Below are 13806 nucleotides of genomic sequence, written 5' to 3'. Positions count from 1 at the left end.
CGTCATAGAGATAAAAATCATTTAAATTATCACATTCAGACCATATGTATATCTTTTATCATAAACACGACAATCCATGATTGATGGATAACCTTTTATTATTATTTTCATAATATTTTTAAAATTATTAATGTATTCAATGTTAAGCGTCTTTAAGTTTTCTAGGCAATGTTTATTTTTGAAATAGTGTTTCCAAAACGAGCGTATGATATTTGGATTTTGTTGTTTATTATTATATTAAGCTGTAAAATGGGAGGGGTCACTCGGATGGAAACGTTTTGCAAGCACCACACTTATCTGAAGTGAAAGGATGAATAAATGAGATAGAGCCCCGGGAGGGATAAGCACACTTTTTTCCTGTGACAAGGTTGTTCAATGGATGGCTACTAATATTGTCTAGTAGTAGCCATACCGCTCCAGTTTGTCGCGTGCCGTCAACGCCAGTGGTTAAAATGGTACCGAACGTCTTATCAGTTACGGCCACGGCAAACTTCACCTTAATAACACTGTCGTCAATTTATTATTTAAAGTAAAATCAGAATGAAAATCAATAGCTTTTGATAGAGTAGTGATTATATTCTGTGAATGGACCACAAATTTACATAGTGACGGCGTTGCAGTCAAGTACGACTGACACTGGAGTATTTCCAGCTAACGTCTATTAATCGAAACGAGCGACCGGCACACTGTTTATTATTTTCAATGCGAGTGATCATGTTCGATAATAGTTTATCCAGTCGGTTTTTGCAAAGTTCGTTGTTCTTGTGGATGCTTTCTGCAGGCATTTCTTTTGCGGATCGCAGTACTTCATCGTTTGTAGATGCTCGAAGACAGTTATGGCGGTCAATAGAAGCGGCGTCAATGACCGGTGGCGATCGTACGCAGATGGGTCACCGTAGTCGTCAGTGGAGAGCCAAAGCAAAGCCCGGAAGATTCGTTAATGACCACATGTTGGCACGAAGACAATGGAATTACTTGTCCTCAACGAAGAGTCCATCAATTGTGGGCCACTGGAAAGAATTAGCAAAAAAACTCGAATTAAATACCATGTGGCCAGGTACAGGAAGATTTGCAAACGAGTCTTTCTTATTAAATACTACGGTAAGCATTTAAACAGTGCAGTTTAAAAGTGCCAATTAAGAATTTAGATTTCTTTTAATGTATCACTTAAATACCTCATAGGTATTCCAGTACGTATTACCTACACTCTAAATGAACCATATTAAGAGGGAATGTTTAGTTTAAACTTCTATAAATAAATATGTAACGAAAGAGTAGCTTTCGTTAAAAAAATTAATACTTGGGCTCAATGGCTATGTAATAAGTATCATTTAATATTATTTTAACATTAATAATGGTTTATTTAATAATACTTGATTATTAACAAATACAGCGAAAAAATATTTTTAGCAGTATTACATTTTTCGAAGAATTATAAATTTTATAAAAGTAAGAAATATTAAAACTTTTATTTATTTAATTGGAGATGTAAAATACTTGTAATTATTAAATAAAAAAAATGATTTAGTTATAAATCAGTTATATGACTATTCACGAAAAACCTCAATGTCTCAAAGAGACAACCTTCTTATTTTTCTTTTATTTATTTAAATGTATTATTTGTTGAAAGTTGCAGTGTTGCGATTTGTTTTTCGTTAGTGTCTGTATACATTTATATAAATATTAATGTACTTGTGTTGTATTACAATATGGGAACCGAAGTATAGATATTCAATGTTATATAAATAATTTAACAAGCAAACAACAGGGTTCTTCTAGGACATTTGATGTTTGTCAGCCCTTTTTGTTGTGTGAGACCATAGCCATTGTTGAACAACTTGCAGAGAAGCAGTTGAATAGTTAATGAAGTCGAGGCTAGTTCGACTTACCACTGAATCTTTTCTAAAGCTTATGTATGTGTGAAATTGTTATTTATTGTAACAAAAGTATAAAGTGTATAGCATGTACTACCCTGGACTGGTAACAGTAGAATTTAAAATATCAATAAATTAATTAACTTAGAATAGTCTTTTTTATTTTAATAAGAAATTATATTATTTCATAAACCAGTAGTATATTTAAAAAAAAAAAACCTCCCCTTGACATGTTTGTTACGTATTTTTTTAAAATATGTTAACAGTCTCCTTGACATAAAATTATAATTTTAATAATTTATTCTTAACCATTTTTATACATTAACATATCTAATACAAATCCCTGAAAAATTCTCATTATCGTTAAAAATAACATTATAAGAGACGTATTTATATTTAGTAAATCTTTCAACACATCATTCAATTGGAAAACTTGACTTACGCAATGCTAACTTCTTATCCTGTTCGAAATGGCTTAAATCATTTTGTAAATAACTATATCCCTGAAAAATAAAAAATATGAAATATTTCATGAACGTAAAATATTGAATTTTTTAAAAGTTTATAATTAAAACAATCGAATGATTGCAATTTATAGTTTTCAACTAGTTTAGTTAGTAAATCATTGACCCTTTACATCATAACCCTGTAGTTGTCACGATTACTACTAGAAGCTTTCACTTTCTTCAATCTTCATGATATCGTCTTTTTGTGGTTATTGATTATCATAATAGCACATCTATTGTACCATTGTTGCGTTTCTATAGATTTTCGTGACCTCTTGATAAGAATGGTGTACTTATAGAATCAATGAAAAACAATTTATAGTATTGATGTTTGACTAATGTAACAACGTGTAATAATATACAATCAACACTCCTGAGATTTATCGATATCTATTTTTTACTTTTGCCCGTGTAATATCACATTGAGGAGCTAAAGTTGGTTGACTATCTCTATCGTGCCCGTGTATCATAAAATTACAATAAAAATGGTTTTACACAGTAAAATACCTTTTACCCGTTGGTCATTATCGTTGGGCTACCTTGACATCGCGTCTACACAGTACTACTGTATTATAAAATGAACCATAACACACTTAAGGAAACGCGTGTCAGAAAACGCATGTGTACAATAATATAATAATAATTTAAGTTATTATTGCGGGAACGATAATCAACATACGAAATTACTCGTGGGTCTATTTTGTGTTACTCAATACTAACTTAAGGCCGTCGTGTGAACATTTTTAAGTTAAATTATTATAATTTATCAGCTCACTATAATTTGTAGTCTAAGAGTAAGCCAAGTATGTTTTTAAAAGCCTGTTGGTTGATAAAAAATGATTTGGTTCGGAAAATCAAAAAGGCTATACGTGCAGGTCAATGAAAGAACATTGAAAATAATTGTGGTTATATAGTTTATTATTAAAACTAATCGAAGTAATAAAACATTATACCCTTGGTTTTAACGAATAATTTTTAAATTCACAATGTTAATTAAAATTTTAATTATTTTACTTTAATAACATAAAATAATCGTTCATTAATTTTTAATGTGACATCTCTCTGATTTTTTATAATAAAAAAAAAAGGATAAATATTTTTACTATGAGTTTTCCATATTTTCTTCTGAGATCACTGAAAATTAAATTGAGCCTTGTTAATTATTAGTATTTACTATGAACACATATTATAAAGTATATTTTTAAATAAAAATGCATCGGCTTAGTTTTGTACAATTCAGAAATGAACCCTCTTATTCAGATTTCTTTCGAAATATTCCTTTGTGCCAATCACAACCATAAACGTTTGCCAGTATAATTAATTGTTTAGTCATACAGTTCTGTTAGTTAACAGAAGAATAACTGTATTGTTAATCACATAATTACAATTCTAAAAACATTAGATATATAAATTATAATTCTACGGGTTTTTAAATATTGAAATTTTGTTAGAGTTGAAGAAAGTTTCAATATATTTGCTATAAGATATTATGTTGCGGTCAATATTGACCGCATTTACCAGTATATACTACTAAATTGCTAATAAATAATTATTACGCTCTGGATATGATACAGGTTTACGGCATTTTGTACTTTCGTGTGTTTACTGACCATTAAATATCTGTTCATGTTTTTTATGTTGTGCTATAATAGTACCTGTATCACGAGAAGAATATGACAATTAAATCTAACTGTTATATTTCAATTAATCCTTGAAATTTGAACTATCGTTCAAAAACCTGTGTACAAACATACACAGGATGCATGCTGACCTACTGATATAATTAAACGTAAGATGGATACATGTGTTTTGACTACTGCGAGTGAATTGGTTAACTTGCCGAACAAGTGAATTATGAAATTTAGTGCTAATGATTGAAATTAATTCAGTAAACTCGCAAAATTTGACTCGCGATGACTTACATTTAATAAATATGTAAGTTTCAATAGCGTCGAATATTTAAGTGTTTTTTTATTTACTCGTTCGTATTTACATTTCCAAAATTCGTTTAAAAATCTGTTGAATAATAAAAATCAAAATTACATTCAGCAATAGTGCCGAAACTTCTTATAATCATCTTGTAACATCTTAACCCGAGAGTTCACAGTATTTCATCATAAAGCCAACGCGAATCTAATTCAAATACTGTAATGGCTGTGACTATTACATGTTTGGTGCGATTGTTTCGTTTAAGTTTTCACATGTACGTGATGTGTATAGGCCTGTTGTCCGAGTGATGTCACTAGATATTTATTGTGTTGCAATGCGTGTTAAGCATATGTTTAAACAGTGTGATAATGATTGCTCTAAGATAACGAATAAGGCAGTTTCTATACTAAACATATATATATATGTTTATCCTTGTAATTAAACAACATGAAGTTATTGAGTATCGCAACAGAGTAGAACAGAAATCCTATGCGTATTAGTTTTTGTATTTTGAAAGTATATGTTATTATTTGACAGTATGCAGTAATAATATTATGATAAACAAATTCAGACAATAAAATAATTGATGTAATAAAAGTAAATAAGTCAGCGTGTAGCACTCAAAACACAGGACATGGTGAATTAATAATTATCATATAATAGAATTATATTAAAATCTTTATGCAATCATGTTGCCCGGAATAGGACAAAGGTCGCACCGCGATGGTTATTTATGCATGAAATTATTGTATTCATACAGTTATTCAAAAATATTTGTCCGTTACAAGCAGTCCTGATAATGCAAGTCCAGCGCAGACCTTGTCCGCGACCTGGATTCGCGTCACTCAAAAAAATTTATCAACGACCCCGACCCGCCAAAAAGTTGTGCGATCGTCTAACTGGTTTCATTCAATCATCTGCGTATATAGACATTTTTCACACGAATGTTATAATAGGGCTGATAAACTCGACTAAAACCTTCCAAGTGGCCCAAGGTCGTGATGATTTAAACGGACGAAAGTCTAGAAGTTAAAAAAATATGACAATCTTTAGCGCCAGATAAATAATTAATTATACTAACATGAATGTTGATGGATATGTGATAATGAGTAGCAAGTATGATATGATTCAATATGATTGTAGTGATCTATGATGTAAGGCCAAGTAAATTTAAAAATAATTCAGTAAACAGAGATGTTTAGAAGTATATATCTATTTTGAGTATAATTAGGTATGAGTTGCAATTATATGCTTAGATTTCTCAATCGACTTTCATTTTCCAATCAAAATAAAAGTGTTCATTGAACTATTGTCTAATCTTGTTACTAAAGCTAAAAACTAAAATACACTATTTTTTTATTAAAAATAAATTACATAATTAGATTATCTTTAAATCTCTTTGTATCATATAACAACCTGCTGCGATTTCTTTTTATCAATGGTTTACATTGTTGGCCAATCAGTTTCACTCATATTTAATCAAGTATACAATGTTTTTGTTTAATTATCTTGAATTTATAAATATATCACAATAATAATAACATATGTAATTGGAACTCTATACCAAGGAATACCTTAAAAGTACATGTTTTACTACTCTTGAAACTCTGAAAAGACAACTATGGAGAAAAAACAGTTTTATTTTACGAGTAAATCTAGATTAATATAAAATAATGTAAAAATTACGCATTTTCTAACAATTATTTTAATTCAGGAGGACTTTGTGAGACAAGAAGGATATCCCGTTGAAAGACATACGGTAATAACAAGTGATGGCTACAATCTTACGTTGCATCGTATACCATACAGCAAATTTCAAGATCCAACTATTAAAAGGCCAGTAATTATTGTTCAACATGGTATCCTATGCAGTTCGACGGATTGGGTTATCTCTGGACGTAATGGTAGTTTGGGTATGTAGATTAAAAAAAAATTATTCTTAATAAACAATGCCCAACAATTTACTTAACTTGTGTTTTGTTCGACGAATCAGGTTTCATATTATCAGACGCTGGATACGATGTTTGGTTAACCAATACAAGAGGAAATTCTTATTCAAGAAATCATTTAACTTTAAATCCTGCTCAAGAACCTGAAAAATTTTGGGATTTCAGGTGAGCCTTCGAGATAAAACCGTCATAATTTTTTCTTTTTGTATTTTCTTATTTTTCAGCTGGCATGAAATGGGAACTATCGATCTACCAAATATGATCGATTATATTTTGGAAGTAACTGGGGAACCAGATGTCGGTTACGTTGGTCATTCGATGGGTACCACTATGTTTTATGTAATGTGTTCGGAAAAACCAGAATACGCAAAAAAGGTCCGATCAATGGCATCTTTAGCACCAATAGCTTTCTTGAATCACGTCAAAAGTCCTATCATGGCTTTCTTAGCATCTGTTGCAGATCCTTTAGCGGTTAGCAGATTCAACATACTTCATACTATGATGTCGTTGTAAATTTTTCTACAGCAATTTAACTTCAATAATTTTGTTTTAATTTGTAGTGGCTGTGTGGTGTTTTAGGATACTATGAGTTTCGACCAAACGGCAAATTAATGTTGTTTGCTGGTAAAAGTTTTTGCGAATCCAGTTTTGCGCCTCGGGGGATTTGTGATAACCTATTGTTCCTTTTTGCTGGTTATGATTCTAAACGATTAACTAACGTGAGTTTAATAATTCATCCAACTCTATAAACAATATGACAACAGAACTAATATTGATTGAATTATTGAATGACTGATGAGATGAACGTCAACTTATTAATTTTAAACTGGTTCATCTCGATTCAAATTGATAAAATTATGGCATTTATTTACTTTTATAGATAAAAATGTATTTATTTTTTGAAAAATTCCGCTCCTGAACTTTATGGAGACATTTGAAGATTCTTTGTTTTGTAAAAGATATGAACTTGACCTTTAGAATATTTCTTCTCGTTTAAAATAAATTATAATATTACTTACACAGATAACTACAAACTATTGACTACATAAACGCCTTATAAATCAAATACTCAATAACTACAAAATAAAATAAATCTGAATTAGATTGTTGATATTTGGACTAGTGGATTTTGACAAAGTTAGAGTAATATTTAATGTATGTTTACAATTAACTAGACAACAAAAGATATTATTGGAACAATTTAATATTGTTGTAACTTGTATGTGGTACATTTCAGAATGTTCTACCTGTCATATTAGCACATACCCCGGCGGGAGCTTCAGCACGTCAACTCACACATTATGCACAACTGATGAAACGCGGTAAGTTACAATATTATTTTAAATTGTGCAATTTTATGAATTGTTAAATTTCTTTGAAGATCGGTGGTTTGGAATGTATAATTATAACAAACAAAAAAATTTAGACATTTATGGGCAAGTGGAACCTTTAGCATATGATCTGAACAAAGTAACCATGCCAGTAGCATTGTATTACGCTTCAAATGATTGGATGTCTACAGTAGAGGTAATTTTTCTAAAAATGACAATGTATATGTTATTAAAATAAAATTATGCTAGATCACGTTATATTTCCAATTAGTTACTCATTAAAAAATTGTTTTTTTTTCAAGGACGTTGATGTTCTTGCGAACTTGTTACCTAATCTCAAAGAAAAAAGATTAATGCCTTATCCGGAATTTAATCACTTGGACTTTTTATGGGCCACTGGTATAAAAATGATTGTTTACGATGATTTAATTAGGTTTATGAAGATTCATGACCGAAAATATTTACATGTTATTGAAAACTCCGAAGAAATAGACAAAAATGTAGTTTCTAATGAAAGTAATAAATTTGAATTTGAGTAATTTACATCGATCAATCTACAAGATCATTATCAAATTAATTTTAAAATTTGCCATTTTTTTTTTTTTAGAATTATTACATTAGTTTTATAATGTAATATTTTTTAAGTATAGAAGTTAAGTTAATTTTTATTTATATAATGAACCTTCTTTCCTATATAATCTTTAATTGCCAAATGTATTTATATTATGTTTTTTGTGTCATAATACATTTTTCAAAACGGTTATAGGATTTTAAAGCGAAGAAAATTTGTAAAAATTTATTCATTAGCTTTAATTTGTAATCAATTTCTAGTGTAATTGTGTAACTGTTCAATATTTTCCCTGAATAATGGTTATTTTGGATTTTGTAATTGTTATGTAAAAATTATAAACATATTTACTGTCGTGGTGTTTTATAAATGAGTTTATATTTAGTACTTCGAAAAAATTTGTATTTTATAATTTTCAAAGGATTTATTGCTTAAGGTATTATATTAGCAAACAATAATGTAAATATACTATTTTATTAAAACACTTTTTAAAGTTAAACAAAAAAATAGATTATATAAAATGTACTATAAGTATGTACTACGAAGTACATAGTTATACATTATATCTTAGACTAGAAACAAAAAAAAAAATGATAACACAAATAGAAACAAAAATACAAAAAAATGTAACTAAAATATTACAATTGTCTTTTTAATTATACATAAATGTTTAGTTGTCTTTTTTATGAAGATAACATCTAACGAAAAAGAGATCTTTGCTATAAACTAGATTTAATTTACGTGTATATAGAGCTATAATAGTGTTAACAATTTTATTCATATAAAAAATGAAACAACATTGATGCATCATAGTTTTCATACTTTTTATTTATAAAATATTATATATACAGCATACACAACAGTTGGGTTAAAATCCGAAATCCAATAACTTGGTATTAAGTTGATATCAGGATTTTTCTAGTTTAACAAGAAGTTTACCGTCGAAAACTCTGAAACCCTCTCTGGTGGCCACGAATTTATTGACAGCATTCTTTGTCAACTTTGTGTGTCTTACGTCTAAATACGTAAGACCTTCACATTTGGCTAAATGCTTCAAGGACACTTCAGTAATTCCAGTGCACCCAGAGAGTTGCAATGTTGACAAACCACTAATTTGTGTAAGAGTCTCTACACCCTCATCGGTAATGGGATAGCATTGAGACAAGTCTAACATGGAAAGGTTCGGTAATACTTTTACGATGGTTTTTAATCCAGCATCCGTAATATAACCGCCGGCAAGTTTCAATGATTTAAGATTGGACAAACGACAAGTCAGATCGACTAAGCCAGGCCGATGGTCTAGTGGAGGCGATAAGATATACTGTAGAGCTGCATCATCAAGCGCAGGAACAAAACTCAGATTTAACGACGTCAACATAGGACATACACACGAACGTAAACAAGTAACGGTTGATAAAGGACAGCCTTGCAGAGATAGAGCTTTGCTCTGTGGAAGTCTGACAAGAAGCCACAATAGCTGTTCTTTTGTTATTTTACACCAATCTAATATCAATACTTTTGGCTGTCGAACCATTATGTCTAAAAAAAAAAACAAAAACTTTTAAATGATTGATTTTAAACATATTGATTGTAATTTAATTAGTTACAAATATACTGGTAAAATGNCTGTTCTTTTGTTATTTTACACCAATCTAATATCAATACTTTTGGCTGTCGAACCATTATGTCTAAAAAAAAAACAAAAACTTTTAAATGATTGATTTTAAACATATTGATTGTAATTTAATTAGTTACAAATATACTGGTAAAATGATAGTGATTATATATTCAGAGCCATTATTAAAAGGGACTAGCAAGTTCTAGGCTTTGGGACTTACGTTTGTGGGAAAAATACGCAAATTATTTTTACCCTAGAACTCCCAAATTTTAAGGACGGCATTGAGATAAATATATTACAGAACAACCAGAAGGGAAAGTAATTTGAATTGAAATCGGTTCTTATGGGGTAGGAAAAAAGCATGTCGTCTATGTCAATCAATTAAACGTGCTGCTACTTAGTGGAAAATTATTATTTTTCATTTTATGGTGTATCTCCCGGCTTATTTAATTTATCAACTAATTATCAGTCCCATATTCACTACTAAATAATAATAATATGTAAATATGCTTTACTTCTATCATCTTATTATTTGAATAGTAACTTTTCAAACTATAAAATAAACATGACAATTTTTTATTTTTACAAATGCTATAAAAATTTAACTACAAAACACAAGAAAAATGATTTTGGCAATATGTATACTTGAAATCTTCTATGAAAATATTTATCTTGAAATCTTTTTGTACATTTTTCGTAAATAAAAAACAAAATTATTTTTAATGATATTTTCATGATACATTTCTAAAGTATAATAATAACAAAAATAATAAAAGTAACAAAAAATATTTAGTAGATCAAAAGTTGATTTGTTAAAATATCGTGGACAACTATGTATATCTGCTATTTTTCCACAACATTTCTGTTAATTACAAATTAAAAATGTACCCATAAACCACATAAAATTTAAAAGTATGAGAAATATCTAATTTTTGGTATAACTGTAAATTTAAAATATGGTAAACCAGCCTTTGACCGAGCCTCGAGTTTCCCTTATTGTTGTTCGATGATTATACTTACATTTGACAAGCTTAGACGTGATGACAGTCTCAGTGAGATCCATTCGATTCCAGAGACTCGGATTAATCGTTGCCGTGTACCAGTCTTTACAAACTAGAGAACATTGTTTAAGATCATCAGCGGACAGAAATTTGAACACGGGAACTAAAGCAGCTGCTCGATTTTTAGGATCTTTGTTAAGTTCATCAGATTCGAGTTTGGGTACTGGCCGAACGACGTACTTGGGCATATGATTACACTTTTTTGAATTCGAAAGGATTTCATCAATCGGCATGTCAATGTTTTGCGTCACATTTGGTTCATTACTTTTTATTTCTTCTTCGATTTTAATATTAGCCGGCAAGGGCCCTAACATTTCTCTCGTTTCCGGAATGTACTCGGACTAAATAAGAAATAATAGAATACGAATAAATGAAATTTAAAAAGATACCAGGTTATCAATTATCTACCATATGAATTGGTGACATTTTCTCACGTTTCACTGTAAAACTAGAATCGGCAACTATTTTTGTCGGTGAACCAAATATGCGTTCGCCTTCGGAAGTATTTTCTTGTTTGATTGATTGATTGAAAGCTTCCATTAAGTTCAATTCCGGCTTTATAAAATAACTTAATGAAAATTAAGTTATTTGAAAATTAAATAAATATTATAATACCTCTAATTTGATTTGCTTGCATAATTGATTATCCAAACTATCAAATTTTCCACTAGTACCAGGTTCACTTGATGTTGATGACGAGGAAAGGGTTTTTTCAGCTAAATTTCTTCTCTAATTAGTAAAAGAAATAAGTTGAATAAGTTAGACTATTTTATCACGAGAAAAAATATAATTACTATCTAATAATAAATGTTTTTTGACATGAGTAAAAAAATAACTTACAAATTTTTTGTGAGGCGTTTTATTTTCAATGTCACTTTTGTCATTCTCTGGCGTGCCCTGTCGTTTAGCATCCTACAAAACAAATTTGAATCGATGGTAGCTTTAACGATTGAAATAAGCTGTTTTTAAGTATATAATTATTTAAAGTAATAATTCTAAAATTAAAAGTAATTGTTGAAAGACAATTATGGGAACAAATTAGGTTATACTTGATAACAATTTATACAAAAGTGAGTTATCACGATTTTTTTTTAAAAAGTTGCTCGTGATTATTATAATTATTTAATGGTATCTTAATGAATAATAATTTATAGAATATTTATTTTCAATTCTTCATTGTATCCACAAAAACATTTTAAAACTGATAACCATACGAATAATTTAACATGCTTAAATAATATCTTAACATTCCATTCATTTCATTAACCAAAATTTTATATATTATTTAAGGATACTTAGTATAAAAAAAGACTTTTTATATATATTGAAAAGTTAACAATTAAATTCTTTATTGCCTGTTTTATATGTTAATAATAACTTGATAACATTATATATTTATCTGGCAAAGTATTTCAAATAAAATTAGTTTTTGGCCAGGCACCTAATGAAGGGACCGTTGAAAATTAAATTACCGATCTTTAGCCAAAGTAACATAAAGTTTCAAACATGGTCCTACTTTCCATCTTTTATATTCTATTGCTTTTCATTTTTTCAAAGCTATCCTCTCTAATGCATGGTTAAGAAAGTGGTATTCTCTTCTTCCTAATTTTGCCTAATGGCCTAGTGCCAAATTTCCTATTGTTTCACCAATTAAACCATCCACACAAATTTATTATTTCCTTTTCCCTTTAACGGTTTGGGTAATCTCTTATCCGCTTTCGCTTTCAAATTAGACCTGAACTCAGTTCCTTACTATTATTTACATGTCGAAGAAGTTATTGGCGACTATCGGCATAATGTACTTTCCTTACCTTCCTACGCTTCTAACAAGTTCTTCTATTTAAATTTTTAGCATTCCATGATATTCATAGTCCTAATTTTAATTATATATTTAATTGTCGTTGAATTCCTATTATTTCTAAAATAATCTCCTTCCTGTTGAATGTTGTTTGTACTATTTAGATTTACTATTGAAGTATTTTCTTAATTTACTTTTGTATTTTTAGGTAATTTATCAATTTATCCTTCGATAATATTCTTTTGTTTTAGTTCTCTTATATTACATTTATTTCTATAATTGTTAGTATTTTAAATATTTTTATTATTATTTTATTGTCATGTCGTAATGTTTTAATAATTCATAACCTATAATAATTTATTTAGTATATGATGGACAAATTAGGTAAAATTTTAAGTAATAGGGTATTGAAAATAAAATTTTATCAACATAAGAAATATGTGTACAAGAAATATTTAAATTTTATTATAAAAAATTGAATATATATATATATATTTATTAAAGTTAGTACTATAAAATTGATGGATTTTTGAACAAAATTTTACTCTATAGGTGTCGGTAATATAATACGATTTTTTGTAGCTTTAATTACATCGCATTAATTTATGTTAAAATTTCCATCGTTTTCGAACATTTTCACATAATTTTAAACGGGCGTTTCAATACGTTTTTTCTCTTGGGGTATTTTAACTTTTATAAAAGTTAAAACGTCTATTATACTCAAAGTTATTATTTGTCTTTAATTAGTTAAAAAAATTGACTACTAATTAAGTATTAAAACAAGGTATTTTTGTTAAATATAAAAATTACACAGTTAAAGTATATATTTATATAAATAAAATCCAAACTTTATTAAATCAATATGGTGTCCAATAAAAATTTAAAAATACATGTAACACCCATTCTACATAAAACGAACACACATTTGATTGTAAATACTTAAACTAACGGTAATACAAAGGAATCTTCAGTCTTTTTAAAATATGTTTATATAATTGAAAAATAAAATGTTTCAAAATTGAAAATTGAGATAATTAAAACTATGTTTTCATAAAAATACATGTAGTATTGAGTCTATTTTATTAAAGATTAACTCGACTCTTCATAAAATATATCATACTGGTATCACACTTAAATATTTTTAAATACAAAAAAAAAAAAAAAAAAACAAA

General features: G+C 28.6%; 2 protein-coding genes across 4 annotated transcripts in view; one reads left to right on the top strand and one right to left on the bottom strand.

The window, feature by feature from the left end:
- Nucleotides 1-404: 404 nt before the first annotated feature.
- On the top strand, nucleotides 405-8698 carry LOC126894546 (lipase 3-like). Its single transcript, XM_050665632.1, has 8 exons — nucleotides 405-1101; nucleotides 6024-6222; nucleotides 6303-6423; nucleotides 6483-6729; nucleotides 6819-6977; nucleotides 7496-7580; nucleotides 7640-7785; nucleotides 7892-8698. Exons 1-8 carry the CDS (start codon nucleotides 703-705, stop codon nucleotides 8126-8128), a joined length of 1593 nt encoding a protein of 530 aa, XP_050521589.1. The 5' UTR covers nucleotides 405-702; the 3' UTR covers nucleotides 8129-8698.
- A 194-nt stretch (nucleotides 8699-8892) lies between these two features.
- LOC126894533 (jmjC domain-containing histone demethylation protein 1-like) overlaps nucleotides 8893-13806 on the bottom strand; it is a 23399-nt gene continuing 18485 nt past the window's right edge. For 2 of the 3 annotated variants that reach the window (XM_050665613.1, XM_050665611.1), the window contains exons 14-18: nucleotides 11677-11748; nucleotides 11452-11565; nucleotides 11245-11391; nucleotides 10796-11177; nucleotides 8893-9696 (exon numbers count right to left, since the gene is read on the bottom strand). In XM_050665613.1, coding sequence (XP_050521570.1) covers nucleotides 9065-9696; nucleotides 10796-11177; nucleotides 11245-11391; nucleotides 11452-11565; nucleotides 11677-11748 — 1347 coding nt within the window. In that variant the 3' untranslated portion in view covers nucleotides 8893-9064. Of the gene's footprint in view, nucleotides 9697-10795; nucleotides 11178-11244; nucleotides 11392-11451; nucleotides 11566-11676; nucleotides 11749-13806 lie in introns of those variants that run through there. The other variant, XR_007701441.1, reaches the window with a different exon arrangement.

Source organism: Daktulosphaira vitifoliae, unplaced genomic scaffold, assembly GCF_025091365.1.
Source record: "Daktulosphaira vitifoliae isolate Bord-2020 unplaced genomic scaffold, ASM2509136v1 Scaffold_1, whole genome shotgun sequence".
In the NCBI taxonomy this organism is placed as follows: Eukaryota; Metazoa; Arthropoda; class Insecta; order Hemiptera; family Phylloxeridae; genus Daktulosphaira; species Daktulosphaira vitifoliae.
Note: the sequence above shows the minus strand (reverse complement) of the source record. Positions and strands in the feature narration are given on the sequence as shown.